The sequence below is a fragment of the Cyprinus carpio genome, chromosome B11, assembly GCF_018340385.1.
Source record: "Cyprinus carpio isolate SPL01 chromosome B11, ASM1834038v1, whole genome shotgun sequence".
NCBI classification, from domain to species: Eukaryota; Metazoa; Chordata; class Actinopteri; order Cypriniformes; family Cyprinidae; genus Cyprinus; species Cyprinus carpio.
This window is the reverse complement of record NC_056607.1, coordinates 23678438-23691689: the sequence shown is the minus strand read 5'-3', so window position 1 is coordinate 23691689 and position 13252 is coordinate 23678438. Positions and strand designations below refer to the sequence as shown.

General features: G+C 32.7%; 1 protein-coding gene across 1 annotated transcript in view; it reads left to right on the top strand.

The window, feature by feature from the left end:
* The window catches only part of LOC109045522 (CLIP-associating protein 1-like), a 77175-nt gene that overhangs the window by 58159 nt on the left and 5764 nt on the right, over window positions 1–13252 (top strand). Inside the window, 6 exon segments of the mRNA XM_042733462.1 lie at window positions 1753–1899; window positions 3450–3568; window positions 8391–8495; window positions 10914–11061; window positions 12019–12220; window positions 12305–12361. Coding sequence (XP_042589396.1) covers window positions 1753–1899; window positions 3450–3568; window positions 8391–8495; window positions 10914–11061; window positions 12019–12220; window positions 12305–12361 — 778 coding nt within the window.

Sequence of the window (13252 nt, the reverse complement as noted above, 5' to 3'; positions counted from 1 at the left end):
AGCTCCACTGTGGCCTCCCTGCCGGGGGAAAGTAACCTGGAGGAGAGATGTAAGCAGGTAGTGACCCTTGACCTTTGACCTCCTGACTGCCTGCAGAGGTCACGCCGGGCTTGTCTAACACTGCTGCTGTCTTGAGGGTTTTGATTTGATGTGTGATGATGTTTCAGCATGGCAGCTGATAGCCGTCTTTCCTCATTTCTGAGCCACTAACACCTTTATCTAAAGCACTTAAATGACCTTTGACCTTCGGCAGTTTATTTACAGGTCTTTTTGTGTAGAGTTCTACAGGTCTTTTTCTGTATCCACACACACACACACACACACTGTAGGCAAGTTTTCCTCATCATCTGCCCCATTTATTAGTGGAGTACCTCAGGGCTCTATTCTGGGACCGCTTCTTTTTAACTTATATATGCGCCCTCTGGGGGATATTATCAGGAAGCACAATGATTCTTTTCATTTATATGCTGATGATACACAGTTGTACCTCCTGCTCAAAGCTGGTGATTCCATGGTTGTGCAAATTTTTATCAATTACGGGTCATCTCCAAACTTAAATCGTTTTTGTGTTTTCAAGATTTGGAGAAGGTTATTCATGCTTTTATTACCTAACGTTTAGATTTCTGTCATTCACTGTACTCAGGTCTTCCTCAGTCATCACTTTCTTGCCTCCAGTTGGTACAAAATGCAGCTGAAAAGCTGCAGACTGGGGCAAAGAAATATGACCATGTCACTCCAATTTTAGCTTCGCTTCACTGGCTTCCGGTCCATTTTAGAGTTCAGTTTAAGATTCTGTTGTTTGTTTTTAAAGCTCTTAACAATCAAGCGCCATGTTATCTTAAAGATCTTATTATCCCTATGTCATCTACCAGATTTTTAAGATCCGCTGACAGGGCTCTTTTATCTGTCCCTCACTCCCGTTTGAAAACTAAGGGTGAAAGAGCCTTTTCAGTCACTGCCCCTCATCTGTGGAACCAATTGCCTCTAGACTGCCGCCTTGCACCTTCCATTACCATTATTAAATGAAAATTGAAAACTTATCTTTTCTCCTTCACTTCATTGTTGTGTTATTGTCTGTCTTGTTTGCTTCTTTTCTGTCCTTCCTTTTTTTCTTTTAATTTTATTTTACATTAAGCACTTTGGATAGCTTTGCTATGTTGAAATATGCTATATAAATAAAATTTACTTACTTACTTACTATGAATGAAAACAGGGATCTGAGGGGCAGACGTTTAGTCCATTCATAAATAAAAACCTAAATAGTGTTACTTAAAAAAAAAGGCATAACAAAATTGTTAAGCTTTTAACCGGAAAGAAATAAAAAATAAATAAAAGAAACATAAACGTATTACTTAAAAAATATATTTATATATATCTCCAATTAAATTATTACAGTATATAAATAATACTAAAATAACACTGGTTCAAATATTTCCAGCAGAAATAAAATGTGAAAAAAAATGATTGATGTGACCTATGACTTTACAATCTAAATATCTGTCCCTCACATTCTTTATGCATTCACTTCAGATTCAACATGATGTCTACTCCTCACTAAGGTCCAGTGGGATGTGTATCAATCTCATGTTATTACAAGATTTTGAAATGCTTTTATTTGCACCTAATCGGGGACAGTGTGATACGTTTGGAGTCTTTAGTCATTTTCTCTTCCTGTTCTGAAGTGACAAAGTCTCATATTGCAGGTTAAAGTCATCTCATTAGTGTTTTTTGTGCTGGTTGTGTGTTTTCCAGGCTGCTCAGATGGTTCTGATCGCCCTGTTTGAGCTGAACACCCCAGAGTTCACCATGCTGTTAGGAGCTCTGCCCAAAACCTTTCAGGACGGAGCCACTAAACTCCTGCACAACCATCTGAAGAACAGCAGTAACGCTGCTGCAGTGGTACACGCGCTGATCTCGCTCTCCGTCACCAGTAGCGTGTTGAGGCACCATGCAAACCATGCAATTTCTACCTTTATAATTCCTAATTAGCCACTCCTCCTATGAGTGTCTGCATGTTTAATTAAATTTAGATCCCCCCCATCCTACTGCATCTCATGTTTTTAAGTAAAAAAAAGTACTCTTTGGTTTTTCTGTCCTTTGTATTAAACTGTACATACATACATACATGATGCTGTTTTGTTTCTAACTGTTTAAGCAACTTAATTAATCATATATGGTTTAGAAACATTATTTTAAACATTATGCACTTTTTTCAAAGAAAGTCTTTAAAATATAATCCAAAAAATAAACTCCCACTAACTGAAATTTGCTCGATGCGCTCTCTTGTGGCCAAAAGTTCCCCCCCACCCCCAACTGAAATTATGCCTTTTAAATTCGAATATATTACTAATGCACGTTTAATCAAAGCAAAAAAATAACATGACTATCTTTGAAAAAAGTGCATAGTGTTTAAAATAATGTTTCTAAACCATATATGTGACCCTGGACCACAAAACCAGATTTATAGATAATCTGAAAGCTGAATAAATAATCTCTCCATTGATGTATGGTTTGTTAGGAGGACAATATTTGTCTGAGATACAACTATTTGAAAATCTGGAATCTGAGGGTGCAAAAAAATCTAAATATTGAGAAAATCATCTTTAAAGTTGTTCAAATGAAGTTCTTAGCAATTCATATTACTAATCAAAAAAGTTTTTATATATTTACGGTAGAAAATGTACAAAATATCTTGATGGAACATGATCTTTACTTAATATCCTGATGATTTTTGGCAATAAAAAAAATCTATAATTTTGACCCGTACAATGTATTGTTGGCTATTGATACAAATATACCCCAGCGACTCAAGACTGGTTTTGTGCTCCAGAGCCACATATAATTAATTAAGTTGCTTAAACAGTTAGAAACAAAACAGCATCATGTATGCATGTATGTATAGTTTAATACAAAGGACCGAAAACCAATCACAAAGAGTACTTTCTTCATTTAAAAACATGAGATGCAGGGGGATGGGGAAAAACCGCCGTAAAGTCTCAAGATATGTTTTTTAAAAGTTGAACTTACATTAATGACTTTCTAAACATGTGGTTCTTTTGAGCGAGATGCGAGTGCAACGGTGATAGATGTCCCTTTAGAAAATGTGATAAATATGCATTCTGTGTGAAACGGCTTGGTTTCAGTTTTGACCTAAACAAAATCTTCCACAATATTTTGAGTGAACAACGTAGCAGCTGGATTCAGCTGGGTTCAGCTGGATAGGCTAAAAAAAGAAGCACTATAATGCAACGACACCTACATCGTCATCGCATCTTGTGCAATGATAAAGCAGCCTCACGCACACCTAAAATTCAAATGTAACGTTTTTGCATTTGAATGTGGATCTTTATTTTAATTTAGAAATGTGAATTTTAACTCTAAACATGCCCCTGTCTGTCACTGAATGTTACGGTGTGCTGCTCGCTCACACACCTGTGTTGTTTGTTCAGTCTCAGGCGTCTCCCAGCGGCAGCAGCAGTGTGGGACGCACCCCTCCACGACACCCGGTGACCCGCAGCAGCCCGCTGAACTCACCCACCAACGGCTCACACGGGGGTCTGTCACCCAGGTACATCACCTCAAAACAAACATCTGTGAAGCTGTGGGACATGATCAGGACTACATGGAATCTGAGTCTGCAGAAATAATAGTTTATTTATTTAAAAAAATAGCATATAAATGATAAATAAATAAAATAATAATAATAATGTATTATTTTAAATATTACTGTTATTATTTTATTTATTATTAATATTAACATAATAATATTAAAATAATAATAAATATTTTATATGAAGAATATAATATTCTCAGCTACTTTTCAGTGTTATTTTTTATTAATATTTTCAGTAGTTTTATGTGTATTGTTTTCATTTTAATTTTAGTTAGTTAATTGTACTTTTTTGTCATTTTTATTCATTTTTTAAAAAAATGTCTATATAGTGTTAATTAATTTGATTTATTAATTTTAGTTTATTTAATTTCAGGTATTTAAAACTAAACTTAGAGTGTAACTATTGCTTAAAGTAAAAAAAAAAATAAGTTGACCTTTTTTCATTTTATTTTTTTTATTTCAGGTAACTTTTATTTTATTTAAAGCAACATTATTTTTTATGGTTTTAATTTTAATTTACAGTAATAACCCTGCTACACATCACCTAAAATATGTATTTTAATTAAATAATTTAAACATTCATTATAATTTTAAAAAATATATATTATTTTATATTAAGAATATCATATTCTTGGCTAAATTGATCACATTTAATCATGTTTAATTCAGTGTAATTACAACATTTATTTAAATATAACACAAACTGATACCGAAAATGCAGATTTCATGTGGTCCTGGTTGTAACTGGAATCATAGGCTTTCTAATTGTTTTTTGCTCCAAAAGACAAACATTTGCTCTATTTATTCTGTCCTCATCAGTAACCCGTATTTAAACATGGTTTTACACGCTTTAGTTTAATAACCCAAAATGAATGAACAGTCATGTTTCACTCATTTTCAAATTCTCTAAAGGAAAATAAATGTTGATGCTATTTAGATATTTTTTTAGGATGTTTTCGTTTCTGCATGAACTAACAAACAGCTTCTGCACTAAATGCACTTCATTAAACGACATTAAATCCATGTTATATTACTAATATTGCTCTGTTTTGGCATTTCAAAGTGTGTTGCATCTTATGTTGCAGATTGTAAATGTCACTATTTTTGTTGTGATACAATGCGATAATTTTTGTTTTGACCAGCCACAATAAGCGATAATTTGTCAGTCGTTGTCCCACTTTTTTGTTATTGAAAGGAAAATGTAATTAACAGTTGTTAAATAATAACATTTTGTGCTTCTTTGGCTGAAGTGAGCAACAACAGTGACTGTAATTTCTTCAACAACTCAGATGTTTTCCTTTAATAATTATTTTTAGGAATTATTCTTTAAATTTTATATCTTTCAATGCTTCAAAATGCTACCTGAAGTGACAAAATCTCAACAATTCAGAATCAGTTTTATTTTAGTATCACTGATATACCATACTGTTGTAGTTTTTGTTAATAAGGGCTGGGTAAAAAAAAAAATAGATATCTTGATATTAATCAATTATCATTTTTATGAAATGATATCGATTTTTAAATCCCAAGAATCGATTAGTCTAGACTCTAGCCTGTTTTCAGTTAATGGACAGAAGGTTTAAGGGCACTTCCCGTTCAATATATCCCAATAAGCTTTGTGCTTTGGTACTTTTAATATGAAACAAATTGTGTCCAATCTATTGCAGTATTCAAACAATAAATGCCGTTTTGGCGCTGTTTAATGTGGAGTGACAGATCGCTGTAGATCCTCAGTTCAACAGATGCGGTAGCGCACGTGAACTAATCATATCCTCCACATTAATACCAGTTTCAGCACAAAATAATCATTAGTCATGACTAAACATCCGAAGGTAAGTTAAAAAGAAAGTGTACAACTTTACAATTCGTATCCTGTCTCACGTAATCGCTCAATCAGTGTTTCAGCTGCACAAAGATGTCAATATAACGGCTTGTAAACAATGTCATGTAACGTCACATTTACCTTAGAAATACATATTTGGTGACCAATGTTCCCTCTAATTTTTTTTCTTGCTGAGCAAAACTTTTCTCTATTGGGCGGACATTTCGGCCACCTGTGCAAAAACATTGTTTATACCAGACCTGTACAGCGCACACACAAAAAAAGTGTGTAAACTTTTAACTTTAATGTGCTATTTGTATTTGATTTGACCCGTGACTAAATGATGTACATTAAGATTACCTAATAAAACTTACTGAATATTATTTCACAAAATAATACTGTGAAATATTATTGCAATTTAAAATAAAAGTTTTCTATTTTAATATACTTTAAAATATAATTTATTCCTATGAAGCAAAGCAATTTTCAGCATCATTACTCCAGTCTTCAGTGTCACATGATCCCTCAGAAATCATTCTAATATGCTGATTTATTATCAGTGCTGGAAACTGTTGTGCCGCTTAATATTTTTGGGGGACTTGTGATTTTTTTGGGGATTCTTTGATAAATAAAAAGTTAAAAAGGACAGTATTTATTCAAAATAGAAATTATTTATTAAAAAATACACAAATAAAAAAAAAGTGATAATAAATACATTTTTTTTTTTTAAAGAAATTAATACTTTTATTGAGTAAGGATGGGTTAAAGTGGATAAAAGTGATAGTAAAGACATATTTTTAGAAAACATTTATATTTTGAATAAATGCTGTTCTTTTTAACTTTTTATTAATCTAAGAATCAAATAAAAAAGTATCACATGTTCCAAAAATAAAAATAAAAAATAAGTAAAAATATTAAGCATTACAACAGATTCAACACTGATAGTAAATCAGCATATTAGAATGATTTCTGAAGGATAATATGACACTGAAGGCTGGAGTAATGATGCTGAAAATTCAGCTTTGCTCCTCGGGAATAAATTATATTTTAAAGTATATTAAAACAGGAAACCAAATATTAGAAATTGCAATAATGTTTCACAATATTACTGTTTTCTTCTTCTGTATTTTCGATAAAAATAAATACATCCTTGATGAGCAGAGACTCCATTAAAAACAAGGTCAATTATTTATTAGGTTTATAATATAGGCCTAACATAATATAATATCAAAACAAACTGAAGCATTTAAACTGATAGAATAGAATAGAATAGAATAGAATAGAATAGAATAGAATAGAAACTGAAGCATTTAAACTGATAGAATAGAATAGAAACCTGAAGCATTTAAACTGATAGAATAGAATACAATAGAATAGAAACTGAAGCATTTAAACTGATAGAATAGAATAGAAAACTGAAGCATTTAAACTGAGATCTGTAAGTTAAATATTAAAAAAAAAAAAACGTGAACGTCAATTCTTCTATAGCTATGTAAACTACACCTGTGTGTGACTGTAAATGTCTCTGAGTTTTGTTACCGTTCTGTGCCCATCATCCGCTATTTCCAGCACTTAATCAAGCCGCTCTTCTTTAATTCATGATGACGTTTTATTTCACGTCATTGCGTTTGCGTCGGCGCACGATTTGAGCTATTTCGTACGCAACCATTAAAATATTCGGTTTTCTACAGCGATTAATTTGCCGCACATTCCTTTTCTATGAAACTAACCACATTCACGGGTTCTAACTCTATCGTTATATCAACTCTGTAGCGGTTTATCCGAGCATTGCAATTCATTCGCTTTCGCAAATGGCTTTCCCAACTCATTTATGCGTGTGAGCGGCACATTATTTCTTCTGCGCGGCTGCGGTGGAAGAAGTGCGCGGCCGCGCGCGCGCGCAGCTTAGAGGGAACATTGTTGGTGACCATAAACATAAACTGTAGAGAGGGACGTTTTGCTAAATATATATGCATCATATAACATTCATTATAAATTTTACTGTTCTTCAGTGTTTAATTTATGTTTGAATAAATCCATCAAGTTTTATGACAGCCACCATTATGTTTATATTTCAAAAAAACAAATTGAAGTAGAAATATTATGTAATTGTAACTTTATTATTTTAAAAATTTTAAGTGTAATTTAACAAATGATCAAATCAGTCAATTTTAACCTTCAATATTATAGTAATGTAGTACCAACTGGCTCTCATGTAGGTTATATTTTACAGCATTAGTTGAGAAATTTTTTCCTTGAGAAAATTTGGGATGTCCTGATATATATCCAAAATAATCGATATTGAATCTTATCGAATTGAATCGCAAGCTTGTGAATGAGAATCAAATCGAATTGTGAAATTTGTGTCAAAACCCAGCCCTGTTGTTAATATTTTAAATACAATTTAATTTTTAGATTAACGCTTTCATTTTAGGTGACGTTTCAGTGATTTTGTTTTGTGTTTTTGTCATTTTTATTAGTTTTTTAATATGTCTGTATAGTTTTTATTAAGTTTTTTAATTTTAGTTATTTTAGTTCTTAAACTAAATAAAACTTAAACTAAATGAAAATAAGAAATGTTGCCGTGGCAGTTAGCTGAAATATTTCATTTTAGTTCATGCTTAATTAATTTTTTATGGTTTTAGTTTTATTTAACGATAATAACATTTACTGTTTAATATACAGGCATGTGGACCAATCAGGTTTCATTGTGGGCGGAGTTTCCCAGCACTATGCTTAAAAACAGAAGCATCTCTTTGTGCTCACAGCTGGTTTGGACCAAAACACACTTAAACTTGCAAGACGTGATGTGTTGTTTGATGGCGTCTTGTTTGGTCAGGATACGGTAGTTTGAGAACTAGCGTCTTTCACTGTTTCCTCTTTATTCCTCTCTTCCTCCTCTTTGTTTCTACATCTCCCTGCTCTCTCTTCATCCTCCTCTTCCTCTCGGCTCAGTCGTTTGTGGGGCTGGAGCTCAAAGCCTTCTTCTAGCCTCCCTCCTCCCCACCCTGGCCCTGCCACCCCCCCTCTCCGGGCCTATCGGAGGGCGTTTTCGCCCAGGTAACACACCTTGGCCCCGGCGTCAGGATGCTAACATATAAGAGCAGGAATCTCCTGCACAGTTATTTGTTTTTCATTGGTAGTCTAATCAATCAAAGTCAATGCATGACATTTAAAGAATGCTTTGGGTTTAAATGGACCCAGAATGTTCCTTTTAAGGCAAAACACTACAGTCAAACCCAGTGATCTTTTTCATGCACTGATCAATTTAGCTATTTTGCTTCCATAACATGTCTTATTTCAAACTAGAGGGGAAAAAAACATCCAAAATACACATTTAAAGGGTTATTTCACCCAAAAATGAAATTATGTCATTAATTACTCACCCTCATGTTGTTCCAAACCCGTAAGACCTTCGTTCATCTTTGGAACACAAATTAAGATACTCTTGATGAAATCTGAGAGCTCTCTGTCTCTGCATAGACAGCAGCACAACTGAAATGTTCCCAGACCCAGAAACGTAGTAAGGACATCGATAAAACAGACCATGTGACCATGTGTAATCAGCATTGTTTATGTTCAGGAGAAAGCGCTTGCACGCTGAACGTAAACAAGACTCTTATTCATCGTCTGGTGTCGTTTATAGCCATTTAAAGCTGCACTGTAATTTTGACCTTCAACCGTTTGGAGTCCAATGAAGTACATCATATGGAAAAAAATTCTGGAATGTTTTCATCAAATTTTTGGGTGAACTAACCCTTTAAATGTTTATTTTTTTTAAACTAGTATTTGCATCTGTAGATTTCAGTTACAATACATATCTTTAAAAATGTACTCCTGCATATCAGCAGCACTTACATACACACACAAAAAATGTATTTATTCCTGTCTATATTTTAAAGGTTTTTACTGAGGAGTTTGTTCATATATTATTCCCCGGAGTTTATTATTGCATTTTTATGTATTTGCGTCTGTTGATTTCAATTACAATACATATCTATAAAAGTTTTTTCTCCACTCCAGCAGCACTTAAATACGCCAGAATTTACAGGTTTATTCATATCTATATTCTGAAGGTTTTTACTGAGGGGTTTGTTCATATATTATTCATATGAGATTATTATTGCACTTTATCTATTTGAGTCTGTAGATTTCAATTACAATACTTATCTATAAAAGTTTTTTCTCTACTTCAGCTGCACTTGCATACACCAAAACTTACAGTTTTATTCCTGTCTATATTCTGAAGGTTTTTACTGAGGGGTTTGTTCATATATTATTCATATGAGATTATTATTGCACTTTATCTATTTGAGTCTATTGATTTCAATTACAATACTTATCTATAAAAGTTTTTTTCTCTACTTCAGCTGCACTTGCATACACCAAAACTTACAGTTTTATTCCTGTCTATATTCTGAAGGTTTTTACTGAGGGGTTTGTTCATATATTATTCATATGAGATTATTATTGCACTTTATCTATTTGAGTCTGTAGATTTCAATTACAATACATATCTATAAAAGTTTTTTTTCTCCACTTCAGCTGCACTTACTTACACCAAAACTTACAGTTTTATTCCTGTCTATATTCTGAAGGTTTTTTTCTGAGGAGTTTGTTCATATATCATTCAGACTTATTTCTAGAACATTTTCTTCCTAAAAACATGGCGAAAGTGCATGTTTTTAAAGGCCATGAGTTTGTTTCTCCACTTCAGCAGCACTTACAAACACCAAACTTTACAGTTTTATTCCTGTCTAAATTCTGACGGTTTTTACTGAGGTGTTTGTTCATATATAATTCACCTGGTTTCTTACAACATATTTTCCATAAAAACGTGGTATTTTCTTATTTCTGTTTGTTAACAGTATTTTCTGATTTATAGAGTGATAAAAAGATAAATCCAAAATCTCCTATGTAAAAATTAAAATCTTTAATATGTCAATAAAATCAAAACCAACTTTGAACCTGGCTTCATCCAAAGTTCAGATTAATGTTCTGGAAATGTATGCAAATGAGTACAAATTTAATTCTTAATGTGCTGTGTATAATCATCTGGGGAAAGTATATTTTTACACTGTTTATCTGTAGTGTCTTGCCTTGAAAGTTTTTTTTTTAAATCCTAGAAATTTTATCAAATGTGCAAACCTTATATTTTGGTCAAACTGCACTCTCTTTATATTTGTTTCAGCGTGAGAATCCGTGTCTTACATTTTCATCACTTTTGTGACGTCTTTCTGTCTCTCATCCATCTGATTTCTTTTGTTCCAACCACTTTTTGCTTTGTGGCAAATGCAAAGGTTTGTCGAGTTTTAATCTGTCTGTATGAAATGTTTAAGATGTGTCACTTTGACGTTGCAGTTGAGCAGTCGATGCATTCATCACAACTGTGTGTCGTCTGTCCGCCTTGTGTTGTATGTTAAAGTCAATGCATATGGAGTCACGCCTCACTGTGTGTGTGTGTGTGTGTGTGTGCAGTATGCTGGAGTACGACACCGAGAACATGAACTCAGAGGAAATCTTGAGCTCGTTGAAAGGTGTAACCGAAGCCATCCAGAGCTTCAGTTTCCGCAGTAAGGAAGACATACTCGAGCCCATCAAACATGATGGCAAGAGGGAAGATACGGTGAGTTTCAACACCTGCAAGACTGTCTTCAAGAGGTTGCTTCAGCGTGAAAGTGGTTGACCCAAACTAATCAAACAAGAAGGTCTGCATGAATTTTTTAAGCTGCAAAGCTTTTCATATTTTCATCTGAAATAGAAGATTGAGGCTTCAAAATGCTAAATATTTAGCAACTTGTAGCCTATGATCAACAAAAATTCCAGCAACTTTCAAAATGTAAACAACCTGACCATTTGAAAATAGCAATTATATTAAAAGTACATGAAGATTAATATCTTCAGATACATTTAATATAATAGTTTTTTTTTTTCAAATGGCCAGGTTGTTTACATTTTAATAGATATTAGATTAATATGAATTAATACTTTTATTCATTTTATTTTATGCATTAAATTGATCAAAAGTGACAGTAAAGACATTGATTATGTTAGGAAAGATTTTTATTTCAAATAAATGCTGTTCTTTTGAACTTTCTGTTTATCAAAGAATCCTGAAAAATAAAATGTATCAAAGTTTCCACAAAAAAAATATTGTGCAGCACAACTGTTTTAAACATTGATAATAATCAGAAATGTTTCTTGAGCAGCAAATCATCATATTAGAATGATTTCTGAAGATCGTGTGACACTGAAGACTGGAGTAATGATGCTGAAAATACAGCAGCGCATCACAGAAATAAATTACAATTTAACATAGATTCACATAGAAAACAGCTGTTTGAAATTAAAATATTTTTTCACAATTTTACTGTATTTTTGATCAATTAATGCCACCTTGGTGACTTCTTTCTGCCCTCAAACTGATTCATCTTATTCATCTGATTCATATATATATATACAGAACAATATATAACCAGAATGGATATGAATGATGTCGCAATAGAGTGTTTCACTTCTTCTGATTGATAGATGTTATATTCAGTCACAAGGTTGAAGCTAAATAAGCAGGTTTCTCTTTCAGACCGGTGTGGATCCACGTGTATCAGCTGGTGTGATGGAAGGAGGCCGGATGGCGCTGGACAACAAGACGTCATTATTAAACACACCGTCCCCTCGATCGTTCAGCGGCCCATGGGCTCGCGAATACAACCACAGCGACTCCATCAGCGCCTACGAGAAAGGAGCGCTCGCCATGTTTGATGACATGGAGCACATCCCAGATGGTAAAATGAACAAACACATCAACGGAAGAATCACTTTCATGATGTTCACAGAAACAGGCCAGAGTCTTTGTGTTTCTCTTTCAGGTCGTCCACAGGACTGCGGAGAAAACAAAATCCTGCATCCGAAAGGTTATTCTGCAGGTATGAAGAGGGTTGAAACTTTTGAAAAGAGCAAAAGTCAGCTTCTGTAAATAAACATCTCCATAGATAAGTGTTATTTCAGCATCACTGATATACTATTATAGAGTTTGTTAATATTTAGAATTAGATTTTCTTTTTATGTTTTCAGTTTAATTTTAAATTAATTTTTAGTAATTTTGTTGTGTTTTTGTGTTTTAAATATTATTTAGGTTTATTTTTTTTTGTATTTTAATTTTAGTTTAATATTTCTATTAATTCTGTTGTGTTGTTTTTATTAGTTTTTTTTTAGTTTTAAATATTATATTCAGATTTATTTATTTTATTTATTTTCTGTTTTCATTTTAGTTTAGTTTAGTATTTTTGTCATGTTATTTTATTACATTTACATTTATTAATTTAGCAGAGGCTTTTATTCAAAGCAACTTACAATTGAGGAATTTAGTTTTTATTAGTTTTGGTGTTTTAAATATTATTATTTAGGTTTAACTCGTTTTTATGTATTCATTATTTTCTTTTTCATTTTAGTTCAATTCTTTGTCATTTTGCTGTTTTTGTTATTTAAATTTATTTTATGCCTATATAGTATTTATTATTTATTATTTGTTTAGTGTCAGTTATTTTAGTACTCAAAGTTAAACTAAACAAAAATTAAATGTTGATAGCTGAGATATAACAAGTTTAGATTTGGATTTTTTATGGTTTTAGTTTAGTGTTAGGGTGAAAAACCCTGCCATATATAATGTATGTTCATTTCAAAACAGTTCAGGTTTAGTTTCTATAAAAACTTTTTAAGGACTGGTTAAAATATAAGGCTGCTGAAATGGTCACTGAATATTAAAAGCCTCTTCTGAGTTCTATGATTCCATTATGCTTCAGTGATTCATACAGATG